The following is a 27,260-nucleotide window of genomic DNA, read 5'->3' as shown; positions in this document are numbered from 1 at the left end:
CCCTTCAGGTGGGACATAGGTGTCCACGGGCCGCCCTCCTGGGTAGTACAGATGCTCTGTGAACTTCACACCTCTTTTCACTTAACGACACACCCTGGAGGCCATGTGGTATCCAGTACCCGGAAACCTTTTATGGTTTTAAACGGCCGCACACCATTTCATCTGTGTGGACGCACCATCGTCTGTACTGGCACAGCCTCACCTCTGTTGATGGATATTGGGGGTTTCCAGTCTTTCCTGGCAAACAATGGCACTCTCAGTAACGCCGCACAAATGGAAACTCCCAGAAATACAGCTGCCGGGTCAAGAAGAGGTAACTGCATGGGGAACCTGATCGACACCATGAAATTCCCCACGGTGGGCGCTCCCATCAGGAACACGGGCGTGTGTCTGTCTTCCAAGGGTGGGTGGGAGGCGGGGGGCACTTTTCTAAAGGAGGAGCTACGTGGCCTCTGGGCCAGCTGGAGAGTCCTGGGCCACAGGGCCCAGCACGGGGTGGTAACACTGGCCGTCTCAGGGCAGAGTCGGGGCCCTTGAATGATGCCTCGTATGTTCCACAGATGGGTCGGGTGGAGGAGAGCTCCTGGCGGCTGGAAAACAGAGAGCAGAGCTACAGGCCTGCTGGCCTTGTGGGGTTCCGGTATCTTGCTGACCCGAAGTACAGGGGACAGGAAGGAGGCAGCTGCTGAGGGGCCTAGCTGGGGAGGGCCTGCTGGGCCACCAGACCCTGGGTTCGGTTAGCCGCTGGTCTGCCTGCGGCTGCGGGAGGCACTGCCAGCCTGAGACGTGCTGGGGTTGATCTCCACTAGTTTGTCGACTGCGTTCATTTCTGCTCCGTGTCCTTCCACAGAGCCTCTGCGGCGAGGCTCCACGAGACGTGGGCTCTTGGCAGCAAGGGGAAGTGTGCCAACTGAACATGGCCACACTGCACCGCGATCGCCTGTCCTCCCAGTGAGACCGCAGTGGGCAGGGGCCTCCCCGTCCCCCCCTCGTGGGCTTTGCGGCCCACAGCATGCACTTAATGAACACACATCTTGAAGGAGTGAATAACACCGTTTACTGCACAGATGTAACCAGCGTCTGAGGCTGTAGCCCCAAGTACCTTACCACAGATCATTCTAATTAAACTCTTAAAAACAAGCTCTCAACTAGAAGTACAGCTGGGTTTATGGCCCATGCGGAATGGCTGCAGGAGCCGAGGTTGGGGTTAAGACTACGAGTGGGCGGCTGACCGCAGGGGCTTCCGTGGTCTCACTACTTCCCTAAAGGGGGTGGGGTAGGAGGGGGCAGGATTCAGAGAGGCCACCCTGCAGAGGTAAGGAAAGACCTGGGATCTGGTGTCGGGAGACGTCTGGAGGCTGCTGGTGGAACAGGAGCTGGCCAGGGCTGGGAGGGGCCCAGCCGGCCAGTGTGGACCAGGGCGGGAAGCTGAGACCTGCCCTTGGCTGCCCTCCCCAGGGAGGGGTTTAGTGGCAGAGCAAGCTGGAGCCAGGCCAGGCCTGCCTGCCCAGGGAGTCGACCTCTCATCAGCAAGAAAGCAGGGCATCCAAGCAGGCTGGTCGTGGCCCAACGGTAGCATCTGCTCCCGGACCACATCCACGGAGGCTGCGGGGGACTGAGCCCTGGCTGCCGCATGCACACTGGAGCTGTGCAAGCTGCCCCAGGCTGGCCTCCAGCTGCAGCCGCAGCCGCCCCCGGTCACCCTTCTATGCCGTGGGATATATCCAAATGGGCTCACTGGGGCAACCTGCTTCCTCACCCCAGGGCGAGACTCGGCGGGGTCGTCAGCCGGTACGGGCTGTGAAGTGGGGTAAGCTTCCTGGAGGGAAGTGCCGTGAGCAGAACTCAGGGAGGAGGGGTGACCAGTTCTGGGGCGACCAGGGCTGGAGGGAAACTTGGGCTGCTCCGAGGGCCCTCGGAAGCTGACACCCCACCCAACTCACAGCTTCGGGGTCGCAGGCTCATGCCACTGGGCAGCTGGCCTGTCCTCTCTCAAGAGGCAGCTCTGGTCAGACCTGCACCTGGGACCTCCTCTGACCACCCCAGGGAGGCTGGCAGTGGCCGCTCATTGTTGTCCTGATTTTCTGTCTCATCAGCCCAAGGAGCTTGGCGTCAGCTGCTCCATGGTGGGCTCTGGGGGGGCGTTAGCACTGACTGTCCCCCGTGGGTGGGGGCTGGGGCATGTGTCCCCCTTCTGTCACTGTCAGAGCTAGGTGTCCCCACCTAGAGGGCGGGGGTCCACGTTCTCACCAGGTGACAGACTACAGCCACCCCTGACCCCCCGCCCCTGGGCCAGGGGGCCCGCCAGGCACCTGTCCCATTCAGACGGTAGTGGGGGGTGGGGGGCGACGTCTAAAGGACTGTGTTACGGGGCAGGAGAAGGGAAGCTGTGCGCAGGACGGGACTGTAGGTTTGAAGGGTTGGTTCAGAGGCTGGTCCGCTTCTCCCAGGGTCTGAGAGGCACGTTAAGAGTCCGTGGAGGAACTGGCTTGGGTGTGGGAGGAATGCTGGGGTGAGTCCCCACTGCCCTCCCCCAGCGCTGACTTGTGAAGAGTCCTTGCAGCTGCGGCCTGTACACCGTTAAGCTGTCAGGTACCTAGAGGTGAGGCGCAGCAGGGTGGGCAGAGGGGTCAGGAGGGCTGGGCAAAGGGAGGGGACCTGCGCGGGGCCTGGGAGCCCGCCCCCTCCCCTGGGTGGCCAGCCCAAGGACTCTCGGCTCCAGCAGGAGGCGGGCAGCCTGGCAGCAGGAGGACAGCTGGGCCCAGCCTCCTCCCAGACCAGTGCCTGGCCCGGGGGTTTTATTCCGAGCAGGGGGAGCCGCCCCACCCAGCATGCTGGCTCTCCTCCTGGGGGCGGGGTCTGCAGGAGGTCCCCCTGAGCTGAGCTTTGGCCTCGGCCATGGACGCCTGGCAGTGACCAGACCTCTCAGGACTTGGAGTGCCGGTGCCCGAGGACTTGAGGTGCCTCCGGAGGCGGGGTGTCCAGGGCCTGTCTCCGGATGAGCTCCGAGTAGAGCCCGCCCTTCTTCAGGAGCTCCTCATGGGTCCCCATCTGCAGAGAGGAAGCGGGGGCAGATGGTCACCCCCGGCCCGGCCCAGAGCTCACAGCCCTCGGAGGACCAGCTCCTTGGGCTGGCCTCCACCTAAGCCAGAGCCCCTCCCGAGGACACAGCACTGTGGGTCACAGGTCGCGGCTGGCGCATCTGCACTTGTTAGCCGAGCTGGATTGTGCAAGAGCCCCTGGGTCCCTCTGTCCTCCTTACAGGGCCCGGCGCCCCTCGCCCAGTGCAGGCGGCTGGGGGGCTGTGAGCCGGGCCCCATACAGCCTCCGAGTCCTGCTGCAGACCCAGCCTTGGGGTGCTCCCGCTGGGCCCCCATCAGGGTCTCCCTGGGGCCCTCCCCCAGCACCGTGCGCTTCTGGGAACTCTCCCTTGTGACACTGGGGGTCTCACTGCCGCTCTGCTCACTGCTCACCCACCCCCTGGGGAAGAAACAGGGGCCCAGAGCGGCCTGGGCTTACTGAAGGGCAAGAACTCCTGAATCCACTCGGGTGCTACTACCAGACCATAACCCCCAGCCCCCAGGGTCAAGCCAGACCCTCCCACAGCTCAGCTGAGCCACCCACTTCCCTGTGTCCATCCCAGCCCACCGACCGTGCCCCAGGGCCCTGGCCAACCTCGCAGACCCGGCCATGGGCCATGACGATGATCTGGTGGGCTGCGCGCACAGTGCTGAGCCGGTGGGCGATGACCAGCACGGTGCGCCCGGCGCTGGCGCGGTCCAGGGCCTCCTGCACGACTCTCTCGGACTCCGAGTCCAGCGCGCTGGTCGCCTCGTCCAGGATCAGCACGGCGGGCTGCTTGATGAGCGCTCGGGCGATGGCCAGGCGCTGCTTCTGGCCGCCAGACAGGGTTGCACCCCGCTCACCTGGGGGGCACGAGGTGGGGAGAGGGCAGGCGTGACGCCTGGCAGCACTCCGACCCCTCACCCCTGTGCACACAGCGGAGCGCAGTGACACCCAAGTAGGCCAGGCTCCACCCCGCACCAGGGTACAGCTCGGAGATGTGACAGGCCCGGGCCCACCTGCCCCGGCCCTGAAGCTCTAGCGACCTTCTCCCGGCCTCCTGGGTCTCTGCTGGACCCAGACGTGGCTCCTGGATTGGGGGTGGCAGAATGGCGGGAGTCCACCCTAACCCCGGACATTCTGGGAAGACCACATGTGGGGTCCAAAATGCCCACAGAGAATAGCAGAGGTGGCAGGCTTAGTGCCAAGAAGAGCCTCCAGGTGACGACAGTCACAGAGCAGGAGCCGGAGGGACAGGGAGGGCCAGCTCCTCCAGACAGGGCAGCGTCCAAGGAGCTGCTGAGCAGAGTCTCAGCAAGAAACACAGACCTCGAAGGAGGGCTGCACAATGGGGCAGGCTAAGCTCAGCAGACCGAGGCTGAACTGTGTCAGTCACTCAGTCCTGTCCAACTCTGTGACCCTGTGGACTGTAGCCCACCAGGGTCCCCTGTCCATGGGATTCTCCAGTCAAGAATACTGGAGTGGGTAGCCTTTCCCTTCTCCAGGGGATCTTCCTGGCCCAGGGATCAAACCTGGGCCTCCTGCATTGCAGGCGGATTCTTTACCATCTGAGCCACCAGGGAAGCCCTGACTGAGACCTAAGTGTCAAGAAGAGTTGAGAGGGACTTCCCCAGTGGCCCAGGGGTTACGACTCTGTGCTTCCACTGCAGGGCACCCTGGCTGGATCCCTGGTCAGAGAACTAAAGTCCTGCATGAAGCAAGGTGTGGCCAAAAAAAGAGAGTTGAGAACTTTGGATATGCCTGCACCATAAGAGGACTTCCCAGGTGGCACAGTTGTAAAGAATCCACCTGCCAATTCAGGAGATGCAGGAGACCTGGGTTTAATCCCTGGGTGGGGAAGATCACCTGGAGGGAGGACATGGCAACCCACTCCAGTATTCTTGCCTGGAGTATCCCATGGACAAAGGAGCCTGGCAGGCTACAGTCCACGGAGTCACAAAGAGTCGGACACGTCCAGCACCATGAGACATGCTGGAATATTCTGCAACAGAGCCAAGAGACTCTGGATAACGGACACGAGCCCAAAGGTTGAAGAAAGGGCCTCTGAGAGGAACACGTGAAGCCACAAGCGTCAATATGAAGATTCTCGTGTGATGCTACAACGTTCTAACGTTCTAGAACCACCAGAGCCCTCTTCTGGGTAAGTCAGAACAGAGATTTGCCCAACCAAACCCATCCCTGTGGATAACAAGAGTGGAAACACCTTTCATTCAAGGATAAAAGCCAGAGAGAGAAAGAGATCAATACCCTGAGCTTCTGGTCAGGTCTCGGGAGCTGACGTGGTGAGCTCTGAAGAGTCCCCACGGCGCGGATCACGTGTGTCCCCATCATGCTCCTTTCCCTGCAGCCGGCTTGTGCCTGAACCACCCCGGCATGGACTCTGTCCCCGGAGAGCCGCCTCTGTCCCCCGAGGCCACAGTCCCGGTCTGGTCTCCCCTGAGGCCATGACCGTGTTCCTGCCCCACTGCACCCCAGCCCACGTGGGCCCCCAGGCCCGTGTGGGACGCCGTGCCTGAACTCACCCACGATGGTGTTGTAGCCCTCTGGGAAGCTGGTGATGAACTCATGTGCGTTGGCTTCCCGGGCGGCTGCGTAAACCTCTTCGTCGGAGGCGTCTACCTTCCCGAAACGAATGTTCTCCATGATTGTGGTTCCAAACAGGATGGGCTCCTGGGGGTGGGAGGTGGGGGGAACCACAGGCAACATCTTGATTCTGCCCCGAACCCCTGAGGGGTGTAATCAGGAGAGTTCTGGCCACAACAGGACCTCGTGGAGGGCAGGAGGGGAGGTTCAGAGTTACTGGTCAGAGAGAAACCCATCAGAGTGGGGAGAGGCTGAGCTCGCTGCAAGACACGGGGCCCCTTGGGAAGGGGCGAGGGAAGGCGGCTAGGAGAGCAAGACCAGCTGGCCGGGCAGGGCACCCTACTTTGGGGTGACTGGAAAGGAAGATTTTATTATTACAATTTGACCTTCTGGATGCCACGGGCTGTCAGGGATCCTAAAAGGGCCGCCCCGAGGGATCTCTTAAATTGAGGAACAAAGTCCAAAGGGAGAGCTGCAGCGGTTGGGACCCTGGTGAATGGACACCAGGACCAGTGCAGACAGCCCACCTGCCCCCACCCCCTCGAGGGCCACAGGACTGAGAAGCAAGCTTCACCTGGCTGATGAAGCCAATGACCTGGCCCCGGAGCCAGGAAGGGTCGAGGGTGCGCAGGTCCTGCCCATCCAGTGTCACCATGCCCGCTGTGGGGTCGTAGAAGCGCTCGAGCAGAGAGGCCACGGTGGTCTTTCCTGGGGGTCGGGGAGGGGACCGGGGCATGGGTTTCCAGAGCATGTTCCGGGAGAGCGGGGCCCCTCCTGCCACACTGGGTGGTTCCAGGGGGCGGAGTTGCAGATGGGGGGTGGTGGTGGCGGGCCTCTCTTACCTCCCCCGGACTGGCCCACCAGGGCCACGATCTTGCCTGGGGGCAGCGTGAGGCTGAAGTCTCTGAGCACAGGGAAGCCGGGGCGGCAGGGGTAGCTGGCGGGAGGCAAGAGATCCTCAGGTCGCACCAGGTTCTCGGACCCTTGTCGCCCTGGTCTCTCCTGAACTTTCAAGTCTCCCTGAGCCCCGAAGTGGGGCTTATTCAGAGGGCCACACCGTCCCACGGGTCCCCAGACCTCCCCCTCCCCTGCCCTCAGCTTGGAAAGGAGAGGAGGCGGCTGACACCAACCTGAAGGAGACGTTGTGAAAGGCGATGGAGCCGCGCAGGCGCTCCCGGGGCAGGCTGCAGCCCCCGCTGAGTGGGATGCCGGGGCTCAGGGTCATGTACTCAAAGACGCGGGCGCCTGCACTGAGCCCCCGCACCACCTGGGGAGGGGTTTGAGTCTGGGGTGAGGGAGGCCTGGGTCTGAGGGAAGGGGCAGCGTCTCCTGGGCTCCCCCACCCGGGTGGGAAGGGCTCATGGTGTCCCCTTCGCCGGATGCCCATGCAAGCATGCAAGTCACGTGGGTGGCTGCGGGACTCCAGCCCAGATTCCAGGCCCGCACCCCCAGACCCTTCTCTGCAGCTCACCTGACCGAACAGGATGGAGAGGTTGGCCATGGACCTGCAAGGAGAGGACGTGGGCTGAAAGCGGGCAACAGCGAGAGGCTGAGAGAAGGCGGCCTGGAGGCGGAGGGGCAGGTTTGAGGGGGCGGGCATGCTGAGTGAGGTGGGGAACCGGGCAGCCTAAGGCCAAACCGAGAGGCTTCTCCCGAAACCTGGGGCCTGGCAACCCTGGGCAGACCACCCAGTCCTGGGACAAGTCGCTCCTCCCCTCAGAACCGCGTTCTCTCCTGGCCCAGAGGGGGCTGACAGCTGAGGACTCCCTGAGGGCCGGGCTCCAGGGAGGAAACGGCCGGGAAGGCGGGTGGCGGGCAGGGGCTTGGGCTTCAGGCTGCCTGAAGCCTGCAGGGTGAGGCCCACCCAGGCAGTGGGATCTAGGGCTGTCCACGCCCGGGGAAGCAAGGTCTAATGAAGTGGAAAAAAGGATGTTACTCCTTCCACAGGCAGAAGGAAACAGAAGACACTGGACTGCAGGTGGGGGGGTGGCTGGGGGACCCCAAGAGAAAATTCCCTGAAGATGTTATCACATTGCAGCTGCACCCAGACAGTGGGCAGCTGCTTCTGTCACACGGGGCTGGAGTGGGGTGAGTCACCGCTCCTTAGTCACAGCGCCAGGCTGGCCTGGCCACCCGTGACTGTGTGTCTGCCATGGTGTGTGCGGGTTTTTCTAGAAGCAAGACTGCCTCCCCAGGGTCATACTTGTCCCAGCACCCAGGTGGGGGCTGGGGGTGGGGGGGACGGGGCTCAGAGCGCTTGCCGGAGGGGGCGAGAGGCACGGAGAGGAGCCGGGATGGGGTGCTCTCGGCCAATGTCGGGAGAGCACTGTCCACCAGAGACCTGGAAGCCACTAGGGCCTGGCGGGGCTGCCATGCGACCACTGAAAGCCAGCTGCGCGTGACCCTGCTCACGGGGATGGTGCGAGAGGCAGGCCTCGCCCTCCCTGGGGGCCCCGCGGGGCAGAGAGGTGGCTGGGCCCTTCCCAGGGGGACCCAGACCCGGATGCCTGGCTGTGACCCTGGTCCATCTGGGCACCTCCCCGTCCCTTCCAGGACCCCAGGGCCACCACTGAGAACCCCTCAGGTGGGGTCCAAAGATTGAGGCTGCTTGAACTCCGGGCAGGCCTGCCTCCCTGCCTCCCCCTGGGCTAGACCCCAGGAGGAAACACCAACTTCTTTCCTAACACCCAGTTCCTCCAAGGTGGGTGGTGAAGGCTTCCCATGCGGTATATGTGTGTGTGTGTTAGTCACTCAGACGTGTGGTGAAGGCTCTCCATGTGGTATATATGTGTGTGTGTGTGTGTGTGTTAGTCACTCAGTCGTGTCTGACTCTTTGTGACCCCATGGACTGTAGCCCACCAGGCTCCTCCATCCATGGGATTTCCCAGGAAAAGTACTGGAGTGGGTTGCCATTTCCTTCTCCAGTGGAGTCTTCTGTGGGATCGAACCTGCGTCTCCCACATTGCGGGCAGACGCTTTGCCGCCTGAGTCCCCAGAGTAGCCCCCTGTCCTTGGCGAGGGGCCCCCAAATGGCTGGGCCAAGGGCCCAGCGAGCGGCCCCACCTAGCAGCCTGTGAGCGGCTTTCCTGAGTCTGTAACGGCAGTCTGCTAGCCTGCCAGGCCGTGCAGCTAGGGCCTGGCGGGGAGGGAAGGAGCGGGTCTGTGCCCAAGCCACAGCGCGAGGGGGCCCAGCGGAAGGCGAGTCCGAGGGAGGAAGACTGACCCCATGCAGGGAGCCGGGGCGGGGGGGGTCCATGCAGGTCAGCACTGCGGGAGGGGCAGCCGGGGGTGGCCCGAGTTCCGACTCTGGAACCCTCAGACCTGTGTCCCAAGGCCACGGGGGAGGAGGGGGGTGCCCAGGCCCAGAGAGGGTGTGAAGGGGCCCGACTAGGCAGCACTGAGCAGAAATGGGCGGATCCTGGTCTTTGTGGGACACTGGCCTGGGGCTGGAAAAGGTGGACTCTGTCTACCTGCCCTGCTTCGGGGTGAGCACCCTCTGCCCCGAATGGTAACAAGGCTAATGTTGAAGGACTCTGGAAGAAATGGCCCCCATGCTCGTGGGGGTGAGACCCGGAGCAGAGCAAGACGCAAGGACAGGGGGAATCGGGGTGAGGCGGGGGGACCCAGGGGGGTGTCAGGGCTGATGCTGTTTTCTCCACACAGTTGGTGGTAACATGGGTCTTCACTCTGCAGTTACTTGTTATTTCACATTTGCTCTATTTATCTAGCGTTTATTTACATTGTATGTGTTTTGGTGTATATGGTGCATGAGAGAGAAGACAAAGCGAGGGGAAGTGGAATCAGCGGAAGGAGCTGCCAGGAACTCAGCTTGGAAGGGGCAGGGGAGGGAAGGAGGCCGCCCGCCCTGGGTCCTCTCATGGCAGAGCTGGTGGGGACAGAGGGCCGGCGGAGCCACGGACACGGTGAGCCAGCTTGGTGGGACATGCAGGGGAAGGTCAGGCAGAGGGCGGGAGGCCAGCTCTTAGAGAGTGCATCAAAGATGGCCTACCGTACTTGGACTCTTAAAGAAAGAAAGTGAAGTCGCTCAGTCACATCCAGCTCTTTGGAGACCCCCATGGACTGTAGCCTGCCAGGCTTCTCTGTCCATGGAATTTCCCAGGCAAGGATACTGGAGGGGGTTGCCATTTCCTCCGCCAGGGGATCTTCCCCACCCAGGGATCGAACCCAGGTCTCGAGCACTGCAGGCAGACCCTTTACCGTCTGAGCCACCAAGGAAGACCACACAGAGTCTTACTCAGCCTTAAAAGGGAAGGCAGTTCTGACATCTGGCCCAATGTGGATGAACCTGGGAGAAGTTGCGCTCACAGAAAGACGCCCTCACCAGGGACAGACCCCGTATGAGCCCACCTACATGAGGACCTGAAGCGGACAGACTCACAGAGATAGACAGCAGGACGGGGTTGCCGGGGGCTGGCGGCGGCGGGGGGGGCGTCGTCTAGGGACAGCATTTCGGTTTTGCAAAGTGAAGACATTCTGAGTACGAATGTTGGTGATGGTCACACAACATGAGCGTTATGTGATGCTAGTGAACTGTACTTAAATACATTAAGACGGTAAATTTTGTTATGTGCGTTTTATCAAAATTAAACAAAAACAGCTTATCAAGCAAACTTTTGAGTTGCTGGGAAGTTGAAGCTGACAGCTGCGTTTCTGAGGGTACAGTGAATGAGGTTGCGGGGAGCCCTGAGTGGGCACTGCTGGGAGGCAGGGGGCCCCCTCCCCAGACCTGCACTTCGCTGGGGGAGCTGGTCACCATACCCACAGCAGACTGGTGCCCCCTGCCCCAGCTGGGCCCCTCGGGAAGAGAACGGCCCACACTCACCTCTGCACAGTCTGGGAGGCCACCAGGAAGGACATGAGGTCTCCCCCTGTCAGCTGCTGCCCGGCCACGAGGGAGCCCCCAACGAACAGGGTGCCCAAGACCATGCCTGCGAGGGGCAAGGAGAGGCGGTCAGGGAGGAGGGCGGGGGCGAAGCCTGGCCCCTGTGCTGGTCCTAGCGCCGGTCCCTGCCATGCTCCCCGAATGGCGTTTCGGCAAGTCACGCGAATGGTCTCTGCCTTAGTTCCTCCTTTGGCAATGAGAGGGTTGGGGCACCTCACTGCTTCCTCCCCAGCAGCTCTGCCCATGGCTCAGATGTGGCACTGGGCCTGCGTGCCCACTCCCTGCCTGAGTTGGCAGCCTTCTCCCCTAGTTAGCAGACCAGCTACCTGGCATTTGGGTGACATTGGCCACCAAGCAGGTAGAGGGCTGCCCTGGCTCTTCTGAGCTCACCCCGAGTTGCGCCCATACTCCCCCCGGGGGTCCCTGCTCACGCACAGTTGAAGGCGATGTTGGAGAGCCCCTGGAACAAGGCGATCCCTCTGCCCAGCTCCTCTGCCTTACAGCGGGACCCCTCCAGCTCCGCTCCGTAGCGTCTGGGGATAGAGGCCAAGCCCGGCCCTCAGGAAGCTGGCAAGGTGGGGCCCAGGGCGGATGGAGGGGCCTTTGGGGAGCATCCCCCAGCTCTGTGCTCTGCCCCCACTCAGGACTCACTCCTCCTCCCGCTGCTCCATGGCGAAGGCTCGCACGGTCCGCACGTTGCCCAGGGCCTCATCTGCCACACCCGTTGCCCTGGCGACCTGCGAGGGACCCAGGAGTTAGGAAGCTGGGATGCAGACGGGGAGGGTGACCGAGGAGCACAGGGCGCAGAAGAGGGGAGTGCAGGGGGGGCAGGCGGGAATTCCGATACCTGCTCCTGACACTGGCGAGACAGTTTTCTGAGAGCTGAGCCCATCAGGGTGCCAACTCCCATCAGGGCAGGCGTGGCCACCATCAGCAGCAGCGTGAGGCGTGTGGAGAGCATGGACAGGGACACCAGGCAGCCGGCCACCTGTGTGCAGCTCCGCAACCCCTGGGCAGTGGACAGGAAGCCTGTGAGGTGTCAGCAATAGGACGTGGGACTCACCAAGCATCGCATGGCTAGAGCCAGCTCCCCACTCCGCTCACAGGGTAAGGCCACAGGTCTGACCCCCGGGAGGCCACTGGTCACAGACTGTAACCCTCTCCTGACCAGCAGGGGTGAGAAACTACGGACCAAGGCCTCCTCTTCCTCCTCCTCCTAATGCCACTGCCCTCTTCTGCTCCAGAAACTGAACCAAAAAAAGGACCGCCTGGAGATGCCGCCCAGGGCCTGCTGGGGGGTCAGTGACAACATGGGGAGCAGGGGATGGAGAGAGGACATCAGGAATTCAGCAGAGCTGTTGCTGGCTCTCCTGTCAGTGGGCCAGGCACGCCGGGGCCAGGCCATGACGATGCTCTTGGCAAGCAGGGCTGGCAAAGGCTCTTGTCTGAGTTCTTGGGAAGGGTTTTCCAGGGGAGGTCGGATTTCACCGCAGGATAGGAAGAGCCTGTCCTGACCTTAGACACACAGCCGTGGCACCTCCCACCTGTGAATGTCCCTGTACCCTCACCCACATCCTCACCAGAGGGCAGGCGTCTTGCTTTGGTGTGAGCTGGGGGCGAGGAAACCCAAGAGTGGGGCAGGGCTGGCCTGCGAGAGTGTGTGCAAATGTGTGTGTGACTCTAACAGTGCCCCAGGTCAGGTCCCCTCCACCTGCGGCACTGACCTGGGAGATGACGAGTTTGAAGGAGGATTTAAACTCCTGCACGTCCGTCGTCAGTCGGCTCACCAGCTGCCCTGTCTTCTTAGCATCGAAGAACTCGATGTCTTGGCTGGTGGTGGCCGCAGATGCAGAGAAGGAGGGAGACACGCTCTCAGGACGAGGCCCCGCCCCAGACACGCCCCCAGGCCACAGGGCCCCGCCCCCTACCGGAGCAGGTTGCAGAAAAGCGCCCTCCGCAGGTCCACGGCCATGCGCTCGCCGATGCGCGACAGCAGCACCAGATACCCGAAGGTCAGCAGGCCCTACGAGACAGGCCCGGCTCTCAGGGGAGCCCGGGGCTCCTTGGGGGAGCGGTGGGCCCCCCAGCCCTCCCTCCTGTGGTACCTGGAGGCCGTAGAGGAGGAGCAGGTGGGTGCTGAGGCTCCGGGACTCGGTCAGGAAGCTGCCCGCGTGGTCCCTCGTGTACTTAGCCACGATCTCCACCAGCTGCCCCAGGAGCAGGGGGATCTGCACGTTCACCAAGGCTGCGCCCAGGGCCAGCTTGAGGGCGGGGGCAGCCGGTCAGAGGGGGACCACCTCTACCCCGTTCCTGAACCTTCCTCTCTCACTGCTGCCCCTTGCTGTGGGGGTTCCTGTGTCTCTCAGAGAGGAAAACCCGGCTGCCAGCCCCTGGGGACCCTTGGACCCTGTCCCCCAGCCACCCTGTGCAGGTCCTCCAAGGGACCCTCGGCCATGTCCCCATGCCAGCGGCTCCAGGTCTCCTCTGAGACTCAGGCGGGCAGGAAAGCTGTCCCTGCGCAGCCCTGGCTGGGGGCTTCTGCAAACGGGGGCTGTATCCTTCCCTTCCCTGGTGTTGGTCGGGGGGGCGGGAGAAGACCTCACCACGACAGCTGCCCCCAGGACCAGCAGGTGGGGGCGCAGAAACTGCCAGAAGAGCGTCCAGTTAAAGCGGGGCTCCAGGACACGGGGTCTGGAGCGGGCCGGGGGGGCCTCTTCTGGCTCACACAGTGCCACAAGGCCGAGGCGGGGGCACTTACTCAGAACCAGGGGGCCCAGGAGGATTCCCCCGACCCAGTGCCAGGCAGAGGGGCTCCGGATGGGAGCCGGGGGTGCTTGAGGGAGGCGGGCCCGGAGCTGTGAGCGCAGCCGGGCCACGGCCCCGAGGAGGCAGGTGCTGGGGCGGCCATCGGAGGACCTGCAGAGAGAATGTCAATGACAGCTCATGGGCCTGGCTGGCCTTCAGCTGAGCAGCGCGGCGCCCGGCTCTCGGCTTTTGGCTCAGCACTCTGGGGGACAGAGGCTTCTCTGTGACAGCTCTCCCTGGCCGTCTCAGGGTGGCTCTTAGGCAACCTCCATTTCTGAGACAAACACACCCAGTGGAAAGTCATCAAGTCTCAAAGGTGTTTGCCCCCAGCTTGTCTTTGGGATGGCTGGCCCTAATCAGCGACCACCTCCAACCCCTGCTCTTTCAGAAGAATGACGGGTCATCAGAGCTGGACGGTGCTCCCCTTACAGACAAGCAGCAGAACTGGGACAAGGTGGGAGCCCTGCTGTCTGACTCCAGAATCCAGGCTCAGGACTGAGTGTGATGAGCTCACAGTTACATGTGGTGCGACCAGGAGTGATCCCAAGACTCTGCCCACTGGTTGGAAGCTTATTATACCCCATCACCCTGTCCCCTCCCGGGCCTCGGCTAACGTGACAGACAAGGCATGGAAGAAAAGGGTGACGATAAAATCCAAGTAACTTGTATCTCGTCATCTCACACAGGCCAAGATCCCCTATCCTGCAGTTTCGGTATCTGTAGATGGCAATGCAGGGGGACCAGCCTACTGTGCACCGCGCTCTCCTCCAAGGTCCAGGGAGCAAAAGGCCAACAGGACAGACCACGTAACGGTCCTTGTGGTGGTTAAGCTTTAGCATGGGTGTATGGACATACATGCCCTGATGCTGGGAAAGATTGAAGGCAGAAGGAGAAGAGGGTGGCAGAGGATGAGATGGTTAGATAGCAACACCGACTCAATGGACGTGAACTTGAGCAAACTCCAGGAGATGGTGAAGGACAGGGGAGGCTGGCATGCTGCAGTCCAAGGGATGGCAAAGAGTTGGACATGACTTAGTGACCGAACAACAACAATGTATAGGGCGGGGGGGGGGGGGGGCGGGACACAAAAATAGCTAACGACAAAGCTTGCTGGGGGTGGGGAGTGGGGGACCCATTACTGTCCCTTTAAAACATGTGGACTTGAGAGGGCAAGGAAGACCATAATCATAATTGCATTTTAAAGATCCTTGCAGAGAGGAGTGAGCTGGAGAAGGACAGGAGCAGCTATAGGGAGGCCTGTTAGAAATATCTGTTACCTGGTCAACAGTAGATGGGAGGATGATCAAAGATGCAAATAAGATTACTGATGGGGAGAGGCTTTTAAAAAACAAATGGATGGGAGGGTTCTCCTTTATGACAATGGTTTTTCCTATTTTCAGACCCTCCTAACTACACACTCAGTCTCATCCTTCCCTGTTTCAATGAAGCCTGCCTGTGCTTCTTGCCACCTCTATGTGACATCTCCCCCCACCCCACCCACCTGCCTGTTTTCCACTGCATATTTCATATCTATCCAAAATATAAATGGAAAAATATATAAACAGAGAAGCTCACTGTCCTGCTCTCTGTAAATACCCCACTTCCCCATCAGACTATATATATTCCTTGATGGCAGGAAGTAAGATCTTATTCACCACTGTATCCCCAGAACACTTAGCAGAGCTCTGGTACAAAACAGAGTTCAGCAAATGGTTATGTTTGTTGAGTGCATGCCCTCATTAGAAGTGCAGAAGAATCTGACAAAATCAACCCTGAATATTCATTGGAAGGACTGATGCTGAAACTCCAATACTTTGGCCACCTGATGTGAAGAGCTGACTCACTGGAAAAGACCCTGATGCTGGGAAAGATTGAAGGCAGGAGGAGAAGGGGACGACAGAGGATGAGATGGTTGGACAGCATTATGGACTCAATGGGCATGAGTTAGAGCAAACCCTAGGAAATGGTAAAGAACTGGAAAGCCCGGCATGCTGCAGGCCATGGGGTCACAAAGAGTTGGACATGACTTAGTGACTGACCAACAAGTAACCTGATTCACTGCTGCAATGTCTGTAAAGATTTAGACTTACTATAGACAATAGTACGAAATATATTTTACTTTACGACTGAGCACAGTGAACATATGTATGTTGCAGAAAATTGAAATGCTTCACAAAACAATACTTTCCTTAGTTTTTTTTTTGGCCTCAAGGTTTGCAGGATCTTTGTTCCTCCACTAGGGATCAAACATGAGCCCTGGCAGTGAAAGGCCCAAGTTCTAACCACTGAATTGCCAGGCAAGTCCCTCCCTAATTTGTTTCTTAAACGTGTATTATGTTATATTCACTTTCTTTAAAATTTAATTCATTTATGGCTGTACTGGGTCTTCGCTGGTGCACTCGGGCTCTCCTTAGGTGTGGTGAGCAGGGGCTACTCTGTGTTGCCCTGGGGCTCCTCATTGTGGTGGCTTCTCTTCGTGCAAAGCACAGGCTCTAGGTGTGTGGGCTTAGAAGTTGTGGCATGCTGGCCAGGCCCTCGAGTGCTGACTCAGCAGTTGTGGCCCACATGGCACAGGTGCCCTGAGGCACATGGAATCCTCCCGCACCAGGGATCAAACCTGGGTCTCCTGCATTGACAGGTGGATTCCCATCCACTGTACCGCGAGGGAAGTCCTATATCCCTTCTAAAGAGTCCAGACTCACTAAATTCACTTTCTGATCTATTGTGTTGTGACTTGCAGGTCTGAAAAACACTGCACTATGAACACACAAATCCCAGCACACAATTTGATGTCTTTCCTGGGGTTGTGCTCTCGTTTAAATAACATCAACACCCTTACTCTTTTCCTAAGGACTGTATTCAAGCCTTTTAGTAATTTACCATGGCCACTTTCCAGCTTTTCTCATCTTCTCCAAACTAAGGTCTAAGCAGTGCTTGGTCACTGCCCAAAACTGCCAATTACTTCCCAGCACCAGTACTTCTAAGCTGCAGCTCCGCCCCTCTTGCCCTCCATCAGTCAAATGTGCTTCCTGAAGGACACAAGTCCACGTCCACCCGACCCTGTGATCTGCTGCCTGCCTGGCTCTTGGGTTTTCACTCTAGGGTTAGAAAGGAATCAGTTGCTTCTCGTAAAGCTTTTACAACGGAGTCTCAGTCTCTGGGTCCTTTTCGTTCCCCATTTGTGTTTTTCTCTCTTGGGACCAATGTGTGCAGAGCGAATGAACACCAACATATACATACTCTTCTATCTCTGCTGAAAGTATACAGATTTAGGAACCATTTTTGTTCAATTCACACTGAATCTGTGGAACAGCCTTACAAAATGTCTCTGGACACTTAATTTTTGTCCACATCTCCAGACCAATTCCAAGAATGAGGACTGAGGCCAAAGGGAAAAAGTTGGCTTAAAACTCAACATTCAGAAAACTAAGATCATGGCATCCACTACCATCACTTCATGGCAAATAGATGGGGAAACAGTGACAGACTTTATTTTGGGGGCTCCAAAATCACTGCAGATGGTGACTGCAGCCATGAAATTAAATGACACTTGCTCCTTGGAAGAAAAGTTATGACCAACCTAGACAGCATATTAAAAAGCAGAGACATTACTTTGCCAACAAAAGTCCGTCTAGCCAAGGCTATGGTTTTTCCAGTGGTCATGTATGGATGTGAGAGTTGAACTGTAAAGAAAGCTGAGCACCGAAGAACTGATGCTTTTGAACTGTGGTTTTGGAGAAGACACTTGAGAGTCCCTTGAACTGCAAGGAGATCCAACCAGACCACCCTAAAGGAAATCAGTCCTGAATATTCACTGGAAGGACTGATGCTGATACTGAAACTCCAACACTTTGGCCACCTAATGCGAAGAACTGACTCATTTGAAAAAACCCTGATGCTGGGAAGGACTGAAGGCAGGGGGAGAAGAGGACGACAGAGGATGAGATGGCATCACCGACTCGATGGACATGAGTTTGAGTAAGCTCCGGGAGTTGGCGATGGACAGGGAGGCCTGGCGTGCAGCAGTCCCTGGGGTCGCAAAGAGTCAGACACGGCTGAACGACTGAACTGAACCGAAATGACACCTGTGCAGCACGGCGCCCCCTGGTGGGGAGAGCACACCCACCAGCGTGGTCCCCGACTCAGAGCGCCCCCCTCCGTCCAGCCTTCGCGCGGACACAGACGCGCCGAGCCTCCTGCCGGCACCTGGCCGTCGCTATAAATAATCGAGGCCGATCCTCCCGGGAACGACAGTCGACCCCCGGGCCAGGACGGCCTACAGCTCCCAGCAGATCTTGCGAGAGCCCGGGACTCCATCTCCCGGCGGGCCCCACGCCCTTCAGGCGGCTCAGTATCCCACGCTCCCAGTTAGGTTTCGTCCCTTTTTACCTGACAGCCGAGAATGTCTGGAAGCGGAGGGGTAGCAACGGCTTGCCTGGGACGGGGCCACCCCGAATCCCGACTCGAAACAAGTGCACCAGCATGATGTGGGGAGAACCGGACCAGCCGGCAACAGCGGATTCACCCTGATCCCATTGAAGGCTCCATGTTGGCTCTGGCCCGCATCCCGACAACCCCCGCGCGACGCGGCGCTGATTGGCGGAAAGAAGCATCAATTTCATTGCAAGCTGTGATTGGAGGAAAGCTCGTTCGCGCCTCAACGATGATTGGAGAAAGCCGCCTGTGGCCCGTCCCCCTGTCGTCCAGTTCTGGGCGGGGCCGAGCCGGAAGCGGCAATGTTTTCCGCCCGCCTCCGGGGTCGGCTCTGAGGTGACGTCCTGAGGGCGTGCCGAGTGCGCTCCCCCGCCCCGCCGGGTATCTATAGTAACGCGTCAGCCGCCGACCGCGAGGTCAGTCTCTTACGCGTGCTCTCAGAGCATTCCAGGTGACCCGAAATCGCCGGGGAGTGTAGAACGCTGGTTCTGGGAGACCAAGGGACAAAAATCGTTTGGAGTTTTTTTTTTTTCCCCAAAATATGTGCACGTGCCTTTCCATCCACCCCGCTCCCCTAGGCGAGTCAGAGCTCCGGGGACAACGTGTGTGCTTGCTTAGTCGCTTCAGGCGTGTCCGAGTCTTCGCGACTCTGCGGACTGCAGCCCGCCAGGCTACTCTGTCCATGGGATTCTCCAGGCAAGAACACTGGAGTGGGTCGCCGTGCCCTTCTCCGGGGATCTTCCCGACCCAGGGATTGAACCTGCATCTGTCTCCTGCATTGGCAGGCAGATTCTTTACCACTAGCTCGCCACCCGCTATGGCCGCCACATATATTTGGGGAAAAACTCCCCTGGTGATTCTGACAAGCTCGTGTTACACAATAGTTTAGAACCACTGGCGCGACTCCAGATCCGTCTCCCCAATAGATACCTTCCTACCGAAGTCAGGCTGACTTGCCTGTAGCTGCCACCGCACAGCTCTTACACCTGCAATTTCTCGCTTATTTATTTCTTCCGTGTAATTATTTGCTTGCATAGCCACCTCCCTACCAGGCTGTGACTGCCTCTCGGATAGTGGCTCTGTCACGGGTCCCCTCTTTCCCTTCTCCACGCCTGGCAAAGAAAAGTGCCCTTTATAATAACTTGAATTGGGCTGGTGGTAGGGAGGCTGTCCCTTGATGAATCTGGAGTGAAACTGGGGAGGAAAATGTGCCAGGATTAGTTTGAAGTTCGGCTGGGTGCAGAGGGTGTACGAGAGGATCCTAAAGTGCATATGGTGGAAAACTGGGGTGAGTGAGGTTGGGGAGAGACCAGAGGAAACCCCACAGAACCCATTTGGGCAGACGTCTCAGAGAGATCGTGGGAATTTCTTGGCCCCTCTGCAGTGTGAGATTCCATTTGGGGACACCCGAAGTCTTGTTTTCATAGCTCTGCCTCCTGCTCTGGGATAAAACTCTGCAAGTCCTGAGCTATTATGACACTTCTCCTCCCAGGAAAGAAGCACAGGTTCCTCCTCCAAGTTCCTCCAGAAGGCAATCTGGAATGCACTCTGTTTCTCTCTCTCTCTCCATTTCCTGGACTGGGCCTTACATCAACCCTTGGGCCTAAGCCCTGGGGGCCCTAACACCCAGGTGGTTGAGTCAGCACCGCAGGAATGGGCTTCAGTAGGAAACCTAATGATTCAGGATCTCAAGAATGGCGTTGGACAAGCCACCAAACCAGCTGTCTGGGCCTCCGCCCCCTCTTGAGGTGGCAACAAGGAACTCAGCTCAGTCACAGGGCACCCAAATTACCTGCTCTTGCAAATTCCAGACCTTCAGCTGCCCTCTGCTGGGTCAGCCCTGATGCTTCTCAGGGGGGCCCCCGAAACTGGATCAGAACTTGGAGAGGGTTTCAAGAGGATGAATCAGTGAACATAATGGAGCTTCAAGAACCTCGCTTTCCTACTGTAAAAGCTCCAAGAACCATCTCATATCCAAAAGAACCCCCTCTCCTCTCTTCAGTTCTCTCCTGTCCTGTTTCCCCCTACCCAACTGCCAAGTCAGTCTCCCCTTTGCCCTTCTTTAGTACCGTCATAACAACAAAACATGCACACGCTTTTCTTTTCTTTTTGGTTTCAAAGTGTTTCTCTGTTGATCACTCTGTGTGTATGTATGTAGGGAGGAGAGAGAAGTTTTGTTTTGTTTTGAGATTAGGTTTTAAGAAACCAAAGATGCACGGCATTGTCCTGGCCCCATGGCTCTAGCATCTTCAATAGGGTTCTTTTCGCCTTTGCTTTGGCTGCTGCTCTCTAGCCTCACCTTTAAATCCCCTGGAGGTCTGAAGGTGGGACTGTGGGGATCTCCTTCCGTCCTCTGCAGCTCCTGCCCGGCCAGGTGTGGAGGTGGAGCCCTAAGAGGTTTGGCCACAGGTTGCCCTGGAAGGGGTGCGAGTGGTCGGGCTGGTGCCTGCGAGTTGGGACGCCTGAGGCCCGCCCCTACTGAGTCACGAGCTGTTGTTGTCACTCGTCCTAGTTGTCAAAGTCCCCTCTCAGCAACGCAGCCCTCTGCGGAGACGGCAGCAGCTCCCATCCTTCCAAGCTTTCAGGAGAAGCCGTTGGCCTGATGGTGAGGCAAATGGGCTGGGGGGGGACCAGGGGGCGGTTGGGGCGGTGGGGAGACCTGGGGCCTGGATCTGTGCCCCTCCTCCCCACGCCACTGCCTCCTCTCCCTCCTCCTCCCTGTCGGGGACCTGGGGCGGGGAGGGTCTCCTTCTTCTCTCTCTCCCCTGTCCCTCCCACAAGAAGGGCCCCTTCCTCAGCAACTCCTTCAGCCTCGGGGCTCCCCTGCCCAGCGGTGCAGGGCCCAGGGGCTTCTCAGCCTTGCCACAGTGCTCCCCCAACCCCAGCCACTCCCCCAGTGCAGCCCCAGCCCTCGATGACACCCGTCTCTGCTCCCCCTCTCTGGGGTTCCCACTCTGCCCCTCCCCCGGCCTCGGGGACTCCCCCTCCCCCACGCCGATGCCCCCAGGACTCTCCTGGGCTGCGGATAGGCCCTCTGATACCCGAGCAGGATTACGAGCGGCTGGAGGACGGTGACCCTGAGGGGTCCCAAGATTCACCCCTCCATGGGGAGGAGCAGCAGCCCCTGCTTCACGTGCCAGAAGGGCTCCGAAGTGAGTGGGTGGGTGGGTGTGGGGCTGGGGAGGCCCTGGAGCCTCTAGGGTTGCCCCCCCCTTCCCCCCACCTCCCGCCCTGCCCGGGGCTGGGCCTCTGGCAGCAGCTTGAGGGCATGGAGTCAGGTGAGTGCCACACCCCAACGCTCTCCCTTCTGTGCCCAGGCTCCTGGCACCACATCCAGAACCTGGACAGCTTCTTCACCAAGATATCCTTTCTGTGCGCAGCGTGGCAGAAGGGGCACGGCAGGCAGGGGGACGGGTGCCGTGGGCTGGGGACTTGGGGGGGATCGGGAGGCATCCTCAGGAAAAGCCCATCAGGCTTCAGGCTGACTTCTTGACTTGCGGCCACATCTACAGCTACCACCAGAGGAATGGCTTTACCTGTATCCTGCTGGAGGATGTCTTCCAGCTGGGGTGAGATGTGCCCAGGGGCCCAGCAGGAGGGGCTAACCAACTCAGTGGGCCTGGGGGCTGGGGCAGGAGCCCACTCAGCCCTCAGGCTTGAGCACTGCTCTTCCTCTCGTCCCAGACAATTCATTTTCATCGTCACCTTCACAACCTTCCTCCTTCGTTGCGTGGATTATAATGTTCTCTTTGCCCACCAACCGAGTAACCGAACACGACCTGGGCCACTCCACAGCAAAGTGACCTTGTCGGACGCCATCCTATCCTCCTCCCAGTGTGCCCAGCGGTAAGTGAAAGCCGGCGGGCGCAGGGGTTGGGGGAGACCAACACAAAAGCCTCCCCTCCTTTTGTTCCTTGGTCTAGATCATCCATTCTCCAAGGTTTTGGTTTGAGTACACCTTTAATCCGCTTAATGTTGGTGGAGAATACACCTTTAATACACTTAATGTTTGTTGAGAACCAACTCCTAGGGGCTTTTGTTCTGAGCATCCTATCTGCATTTACCTTGTTGGATGTCAAAGCCAAGAACAGCTTTAAAATCTATGAATGTAGGAACATACATCCCGTCTGTGAACGTGATGTCACACAGACTCTGGAAAAGTCCACTGGATACTCTTGGGAGAATGAGAATGAAAATGGCAGAAAACCTGAGTTTTAGCTGAAAACTTTTGACCTTGCAGACACAAGAGTCGGGGGACCTCTAGGACCCACACCCTGAGAATCTCTGGTCGGGCAGGGCCCCCTCTCCTTGACCTCCATTGCTCCCCGAGACTGGTCTTCCTTGCTGTGGGGCCCCTGCTTTGTCTCTGCTATCTGTCTCGCCTCACACAGGATCTGCTCCAGCCCCCTCCTGGTCTTCCTGCTGATCCTGGCTGCTGCCTTCTGGCTGTTCCAGCTGCTTCGCTCAGTCTGCAACCTCTTCAGCTACTGGGACATCCAGGTGTTTTACAGGGAGGCCCTGCACATCCCCCCGGTGAGTTGGATGAGCATGTCTGTGGAGGGGTGCCATGTCGGGGGGGTTGGGGGCCGAGGATGGGGAGGAGTGGCGGGCTGTGCAGACAGGAGGAGCCACTGGAAAGAGGACAGGCCTTTGTGACACACCTACCTAGGCTTAGCCCCAGATAACGCTAGGAAGTAGAGTACTACCCGTTAGAACCCGAGGTCCTTACTGTTGTGGCGCTTAGTTGATGCAGATGGTTATGGAAGATATGTACAGCCACGTACTTGTGGTCCAGACGATGGGGATTTAAAGGGGTGGTCCTCTGGTTTTATAGAGCAGGAAGAACTGAGACCTGGCTGGGAAGGATAGGAGGTGAGAAGGCGTTCCAGGCCCCATGAAGGAAAGGGGTCGGGGGAGAGCAGTGAGCATCTCAGGCAGCGATGAGGAGACTGACCTACCAGCTTGCCACTGAGTGTTCAGGCCCGTCAGGGGAGCCCACCCCCCTTTCTGGCTTCTCTTTGCAGGAAGCTGCTTTGTGGGCGCCTTCACTGTCCCTGGGCACACTTCGCTCTCTCCTCCTCCTCTTGGTCTCAACTCCATCTGCCTCTGTATTTATTCTCCAAGGCACAGCACAAAGGCTACCTTCGGCAGTCAACTTCCCTTGCTCCCCTCAGAAGTCCAGAACACTGCCCTCCAGTGCAGCAAAGGGGAGAGGTCCTCCGAAAGCCCCCTTGAGTAGGGGAGCCCGAGCCACAGCAGAGGGCTGGGGACGGACGCAGGGAAGGTCGGGAGCTGGACCGCCGCTCCTCCAGGAAGGCGCCTGACCCCTTCTCTTTTTCCTCCCTTCTTTCTGCTCTTCCCTGCTTCCTTTCAGAGGTAGGGGAGACCCTGGGGTGGATTGGAGAGGCTAGCCTGGAGGGATGTGACTAAGCTGGGCTGGGGAAGCTGGGTGAAACTGGGCTAAATAAAATGAGTTGCAGTGGAGCAGCAAGTGAGGTCTGACGGCCTTCCCCCACCCCAGATGGGGATGTGGCCACTGTCTTAGGAAGATTAATCTGATGGAGGGGATGGGGGTGGGGTCTCCAAGCATGCCGAGGTAAAAGCTTGTGCGGCTTCTGCGCCCGGCTGGCTGGCACCCTAGGAAGGAGAGTGATTGCCCTGTTACCTGCAGCTGTGGTGTGCCTTGTGCCTGTAGGGCTGCCAGGATGGGGACGTGTCTGGAAGATCTGCTTGGAAGGGGCCGAGCTCATATACCTATGGAGTTTAGCTTATGGGGTGGGGGTGGGGGGTCCCTGGGGAGCACGTGACTCCTGGCCCAGGATGGGCAAGGGCCTGGGGAGGGCGCTTCAGACCGAGGATGAGGTGCCCCTTGTGGGTGGCAAAGAGAGGAGGGCGAAGGGGCGGCCGTGAAAGGCGGTGGGTTTCCGGCGGGCGGGCCCCAGGTGAGGCCGGCGGGGAGGGCACGCCGGGATGCCGCTCTGGCACGCGGAGGGTGGGCATCGCGATGGAGATGGGTCGGGGGCGCTGGCCTCAGCCGTCGGCTCTCCGCAGGAGGAGCTCAGCTCGGTGCCCTGGGCAGAGGTGCAGTCCCGCCTGCTGGCGCTGCAGAGGAGCGGGGGGCTGTGCGTGCAGCCGAGGCCGCTGACGGAGCTGGACGTCCACCACCGCATCCTGCGCTACACCAACTACCAGGTGGCGCTGGCCAACAAGGGGCTGCTGCCCGCCCGCGCCGCGCTGCCCTGGGGCGGCGGCGCGGCCTTCCTCAGCCGCGGCCTGGCGCTCAACGTCGACCTGCTCCTCTTCCGCGGGCCCTTCTCGCTCTTCCGCGGCGGCTGGGAGCTGCCCGACGCCTACAAGCGCGGCGACCGGCGAGCCGCCCTGGCCGCGCGCTGGCGGCGCACGGTGCTACTGCTGGCGGCCGCAAACCTGGCGCTGAGCCCGCTGGTGCTGGCCTGGCAGGTGCTGCACGCCTTCTACAGCCACGCCGAGCTGCTGCGGCGCGAGCCTGGCGCGCTGGGGATGCGCCGCTGGTCCCGCCTAGCCCGCCTGCAGCTCCGCCACTTCAACGAGCTGCCGCACGAGCTGCGCGCGCGCCTGGCCCGCGCCTACCGCCCGGCCGCCGCCTTCCTGCGCGCCGCCGCTCCCCCCGCGCCCCTACTGGCGCTGCTGGCCCGCCAGCTCGTCTTCTTCGCTGGCGCGCCCTTGGCCGCACTGCTCGTGCTCACCGTGTACGACGAGGACGTGCTCGCCGTGGAGCACGTGCTCACCGCCATGACCGCGCTCGGGATCGCGGCCACCGTGGCCAGGTGCGATGGCAGAGGGCCGGGAGGGGGCTCTTTTACTCGGTCCTGGGTCGGAGCCTCCTCGCACCCCTCCTTCTCCCCCAACCCCCCGCACATCCTCTGAACCGCAGGCCCCCTTCTTTCCCCACCCCGATCCCGCCCTCTAGGTCTTTCATTCCGGATGAGCAAGGCCAAGGCCGTTCACCGCAGCTCCTGCTGCAGGCGGCCTTGGCCCACATGCACTACCTCCCCGAGGAGACCGGCCCTGCCGGCAGGACCAGCTCTTACAGGCAGATGGCGCGGCTGTTGCAATACCGAGCGGTGAGGGTCAGGCCGGAAGCGGCGCTGCGGGGGCTTTTGGCTGCCCGCCGGGGTCTAGGGGAGGGCCCCCGGAGGGGTTGGAGGTTGCCTACTGGGCGAGTCTGGTTGCCCTCAGCAAGCCCTTCTCGGCCTCGGGCCTGCTTTCTCCAGGTCTCCCTGGTGGAGGAGCTCCTGTCCCCTGTCCTCACGCCCTTGTTTCTGATCTTCTGGTTTCGGCCCCGAGCCTTGGAGATTATCGACTTCTTTCGGCACTTTACTGTGGATGTGGCTGGGGTCGGCGACATCTGCTCCTTTGCCCTTATGGATGTGAAGCGGCACGGCCACCCTCAGGTGAGAGCCTGTCCCCGGAGGTGTGGGGTAGGTAGGTTGGGTAGGTATTGGCTTGCCTCACTGGAAGCAGAACTGGGTTCCACCCCAACCTTCAATGCTTGGCACCTGCAACCTCGAGCCCCCCACTTCACTTTCCTGAGCCCTCATTTTTCAAATGTGGGCAATGACTAGCCAGTGCTTGGGGCTGTTAGGAGGATCACGTGAGATGACAGGTGGAGAGCCCTAAGAGGGTGCCCAGCACCGTCACACACCAGTAAATGGGAGCGCAGACCACTGGAGAGAAACGGCGTGGTCAGTGGATGGGGCTGGGGCACGGATGGGTTTCCTGACCAAGGCCATTGGGCCAGTTGTGGTAGCCAGTGTGCACAGGCCGGCAAAACACAGCCCACATCGTATGCTAGCACTGGGTCTGGACCCGGGTCCTGCCCTCCGGCTGTGTTTTTTTTTTTGGCTGATCTTGAACTCGTCCCCTTGTGGCCTCCATCCTTTCACCCTGGGGCTAGTGTTTCCTGTCCTGCCTACCCTACGAGGCCCCCAGCTCAGCTCTCCAAGTGGAGTTGGCTGGAGTTTCCTGGTGGCCTAGTGGTCAGGCTTTAGCACTTTCACTGCCAGGGCCCCTGGTTCAATCCCTGGTCGGGGATCTGAGATCCTGCAAGCTGCGCTGCCTGATCCTGGCAGCACATGAAGGGCCATCGTTCCTTTCAGTGGCTCTCCGAGGGACAGACCGAGGCCTCACTGTCTCAGCGTGCCGAGGACGGGAAGACGGAACTCTCCTTGATGAGGTTCTCCCTGGTTCACCCACAATGGCGCCCCCCAGGCCACAGCTCCAAGTTCCTGGGGCATCTGCGAGGCCGGGTGCAGCAAGATGCAGCCGCCTGGGGCGCCAGCTCAGTGCGCAGTCCCCCTGCCCCCGGGATCCTCAGCGACTCTCCCTCCCCTCTGGTGAGTCGGAGCCGGTCCCCACCACCCTCTGCCTCACCCCTTTATTAACCTGCTTGCTGGTGCCGTCTGCTCTCTTGCCTTCCCAGACCTCCTCCCTCCCCTCTGTCCTCTCTTCTGACCCCCTCTCCTCTCTCTCCCAGCCGGAGGCCTTCCTGGCCAACCTCTTGGTGCAGCCCCTCCGGCCGCCTCAAGACCTCAGCCCCACAGCCCCCTGCCCAGCCGCAGCCACAGCCAGCCTCCTGGCCTCCCTTTCCCGAATTAGCCAGGACTCGAGGTGAGGGGTAGGGGCCTGAGATGCTGGGAGCCAGGGGTGGGGCTGATCCTCCAGGAGAAGGGGCACTGGAGTAGGGGGTGATGTGGAAGGGGAGTTGAACTCAGGCTCTCCCTGGGGGAATGTGCGTGTCTTCATTATCAACTGTGCCCTCTGTTCTAGCTGTGTGTCCCCGGGAGGCACTGGGGGCCAGAAGCTGGCCCAGCTCCCAGAGCTTGCATCTGCTGAGATGAGTCTCCACGCCATCTACCTGCACCAGGTGAGCAGAGGGGGTGCCAAAAAGAGAAGGGGAGGGAGGAGGCAGCTGAACAAAGGGGAGAGTGTGGAGGGGGCTGGAGTGTAAGGAGTTACTCAACAGGAGCTGGAGGAGGAGTGTCAACAGCCTCTGCACCTGGCCTGGGGCTGGGCCTCACACCAGGACAGGACAGAGGCCTCTCATCTTCTCCCTTCCACTTAGCTCCATCAACAGCAGCAACAGCAGCAGGAACTGTGGGGCGAGGCCTCAGCCTCCCCGCTGTCCCGACCCTGGCCCAGCCCCCCACAGACCCTCTCTCCAGATGAGGAAAAGCCGTGCTGGTCCAGTGATGGTGAGGCAGTCAGGGTGTGCAGGGGACAGACGCTGGGGAGCTGCGGCCATCATGGCATTGCCCAACTCATGGCCTTTCTCACCAGGCTCCAGTCCCGCCTCCAGCCCCAGACAGCAGTGGAGAGCCCAGAGGACCCAGAGTTTGTTTCCTGGAGGGTTCCAGGAGCCCACAGACACCCAGAAGGAGCCTGGCCAGGCTACTAGCACTGACTGACTGGG

At 59.9% G+C, this 27,260-nt stretch overlaps 2 protein-coding genes across 2 annotated transcripts; one reads left to right on the top strand and one right to left on the bottom strand.

Annotated features, from left to right (window-relative positions):
* Positions 1–1,030: 1,030 nt before the first annotated feature.
* Positions 1,031–17,929, bottom strand: ABCB8 (ATP binding cassette subfamily B member 8). The gene is made up of 16 exons (XM_052638480.1): positions 17,765–17,929; positions 13,174–13,486; positions 12,676–12,831; positions 12,499–12,593; positions 12,295–12,400; positions 11,418–11,579; positions 11,222–11,307; positions 11,006–11,103; positions 10,511–10,616; positions 7,139–7,172; positions 6,798–6,934; positions 6,510–6,604; positions 6,242–6,375; positions 5,607–5,754; positions 3,676–3,926; positions 1,031–3,051 (listed from the first exon to the last, which is right to left on the bottom strand). Exons 1-16 carry the CDS (start codon positions 17,857–17,859, stop codon positions 2,926–2,928), a joined length of 2,142 nt encoding a protein of 713 aa, XP_052494440.1. The 5' UTR covers positions 17,860–17,929; the 3' UTR covers positions 1,031–2,925.
* A 2,482-nt stretch (positions 17,930–20,411) lies between these two features.
* On the top strand, positions 20,412–27,255 carry ATG9B (autophagy related 9B). The gene is made up of 13 exons (XM_052639126.1): positions 20,412–20,961; positions 21,127–21,170; positions 21,314–21,378; positions 21,494–21,655; positions 22,201–22,342; positions 23,861–24,615; positions 24,759–24,912; positions 25,063–25,242; positions 25,948–26,184; positions 26,325–26,458; positions 26,618–26,714; positions 26,913–27,042; positions 27,128–27,255. The coding sequence occupies exons 1-13, from the start codon at positions 20,412–20,414 to the stop codon at positions 27,253–27,255; spliced, it is 2,778 nt and encodes a 925-aa protein (XP_052495086.1).
* The last annotated feature ends 5 nt before the right edge of the window (positions 27,256–27,260 follow it).

The sequence above is a fragment of the Budorcas taxicolor genome, chromosome 4 (assembly GCF_023091745.1).
Source record: "Budorcas taxicolor isolate Tak-1 chromosome 4, Takin1.1, whole genome shotgun sequence".
Lineage (NCBI taxonomy): Eukaryota > Metazoa > Chordata > Mammalia > Artiodactyla > Bovidae > Budorcas > Budorcas taxicolor.
Note: the sequence above shows the minus strand (reverse complement) of the source record. Positions and strands in the feature narration are given on the sequence as shown.

What these genes read in the sequence shown, in the direction of transcription:
- ABCB8 (XM_052638480.1), bottom strand. Translation starts at nt 17,859, where the DNA reads ATGCTGGTGCACTTGTTTCGAGTCGGGATTCGGGGTGGCCCCGTCCCA. An exon ending in CTTTTCTGCAACCTGCTCCG is followed by an intron (nt 12,401 to 12,498) that starts GTAGGGGGCGGG and finishes GGCCACCACCAG; the next exon opens with CCAAGACATCGAGTTCTTCG. An exon ending in CTCGCCAGTGTCAGGAGCAG is followed by an intron (nt 11,308 to 11,417) that starts GTATCGGAATTC and finishes GGTCCCTCGCAG; the next exon opens with GTCGCCAGGGCAACGGGTGT.
- ATG9B (XM_052639126.1), top strand. Translation starts at nt 20,412, where the DNA reads ATGGTGAGGCAAATGGGCTGGGGGGGGACCAGGGGGCGGTTGGGGCGG. An exon ending in CGTGCCAGAAGGGCTCCGAA is followed by an intron (nt 20,962 to 21,126) that starts GTGAGTGGGTGG and finishes TTCTGTGCCCAG; the next exon opens with GCTCCTGGCACCACATCCAG. An exon ending in ACGCCATCTACCTGCACCAG is followed by an intron (nt 26,715 to 26,912) that starts GTGAGCAGAGGG and finishes CCTTCCACTTAG; the next exon opens with CTCCATCAACAGCAGCAACA.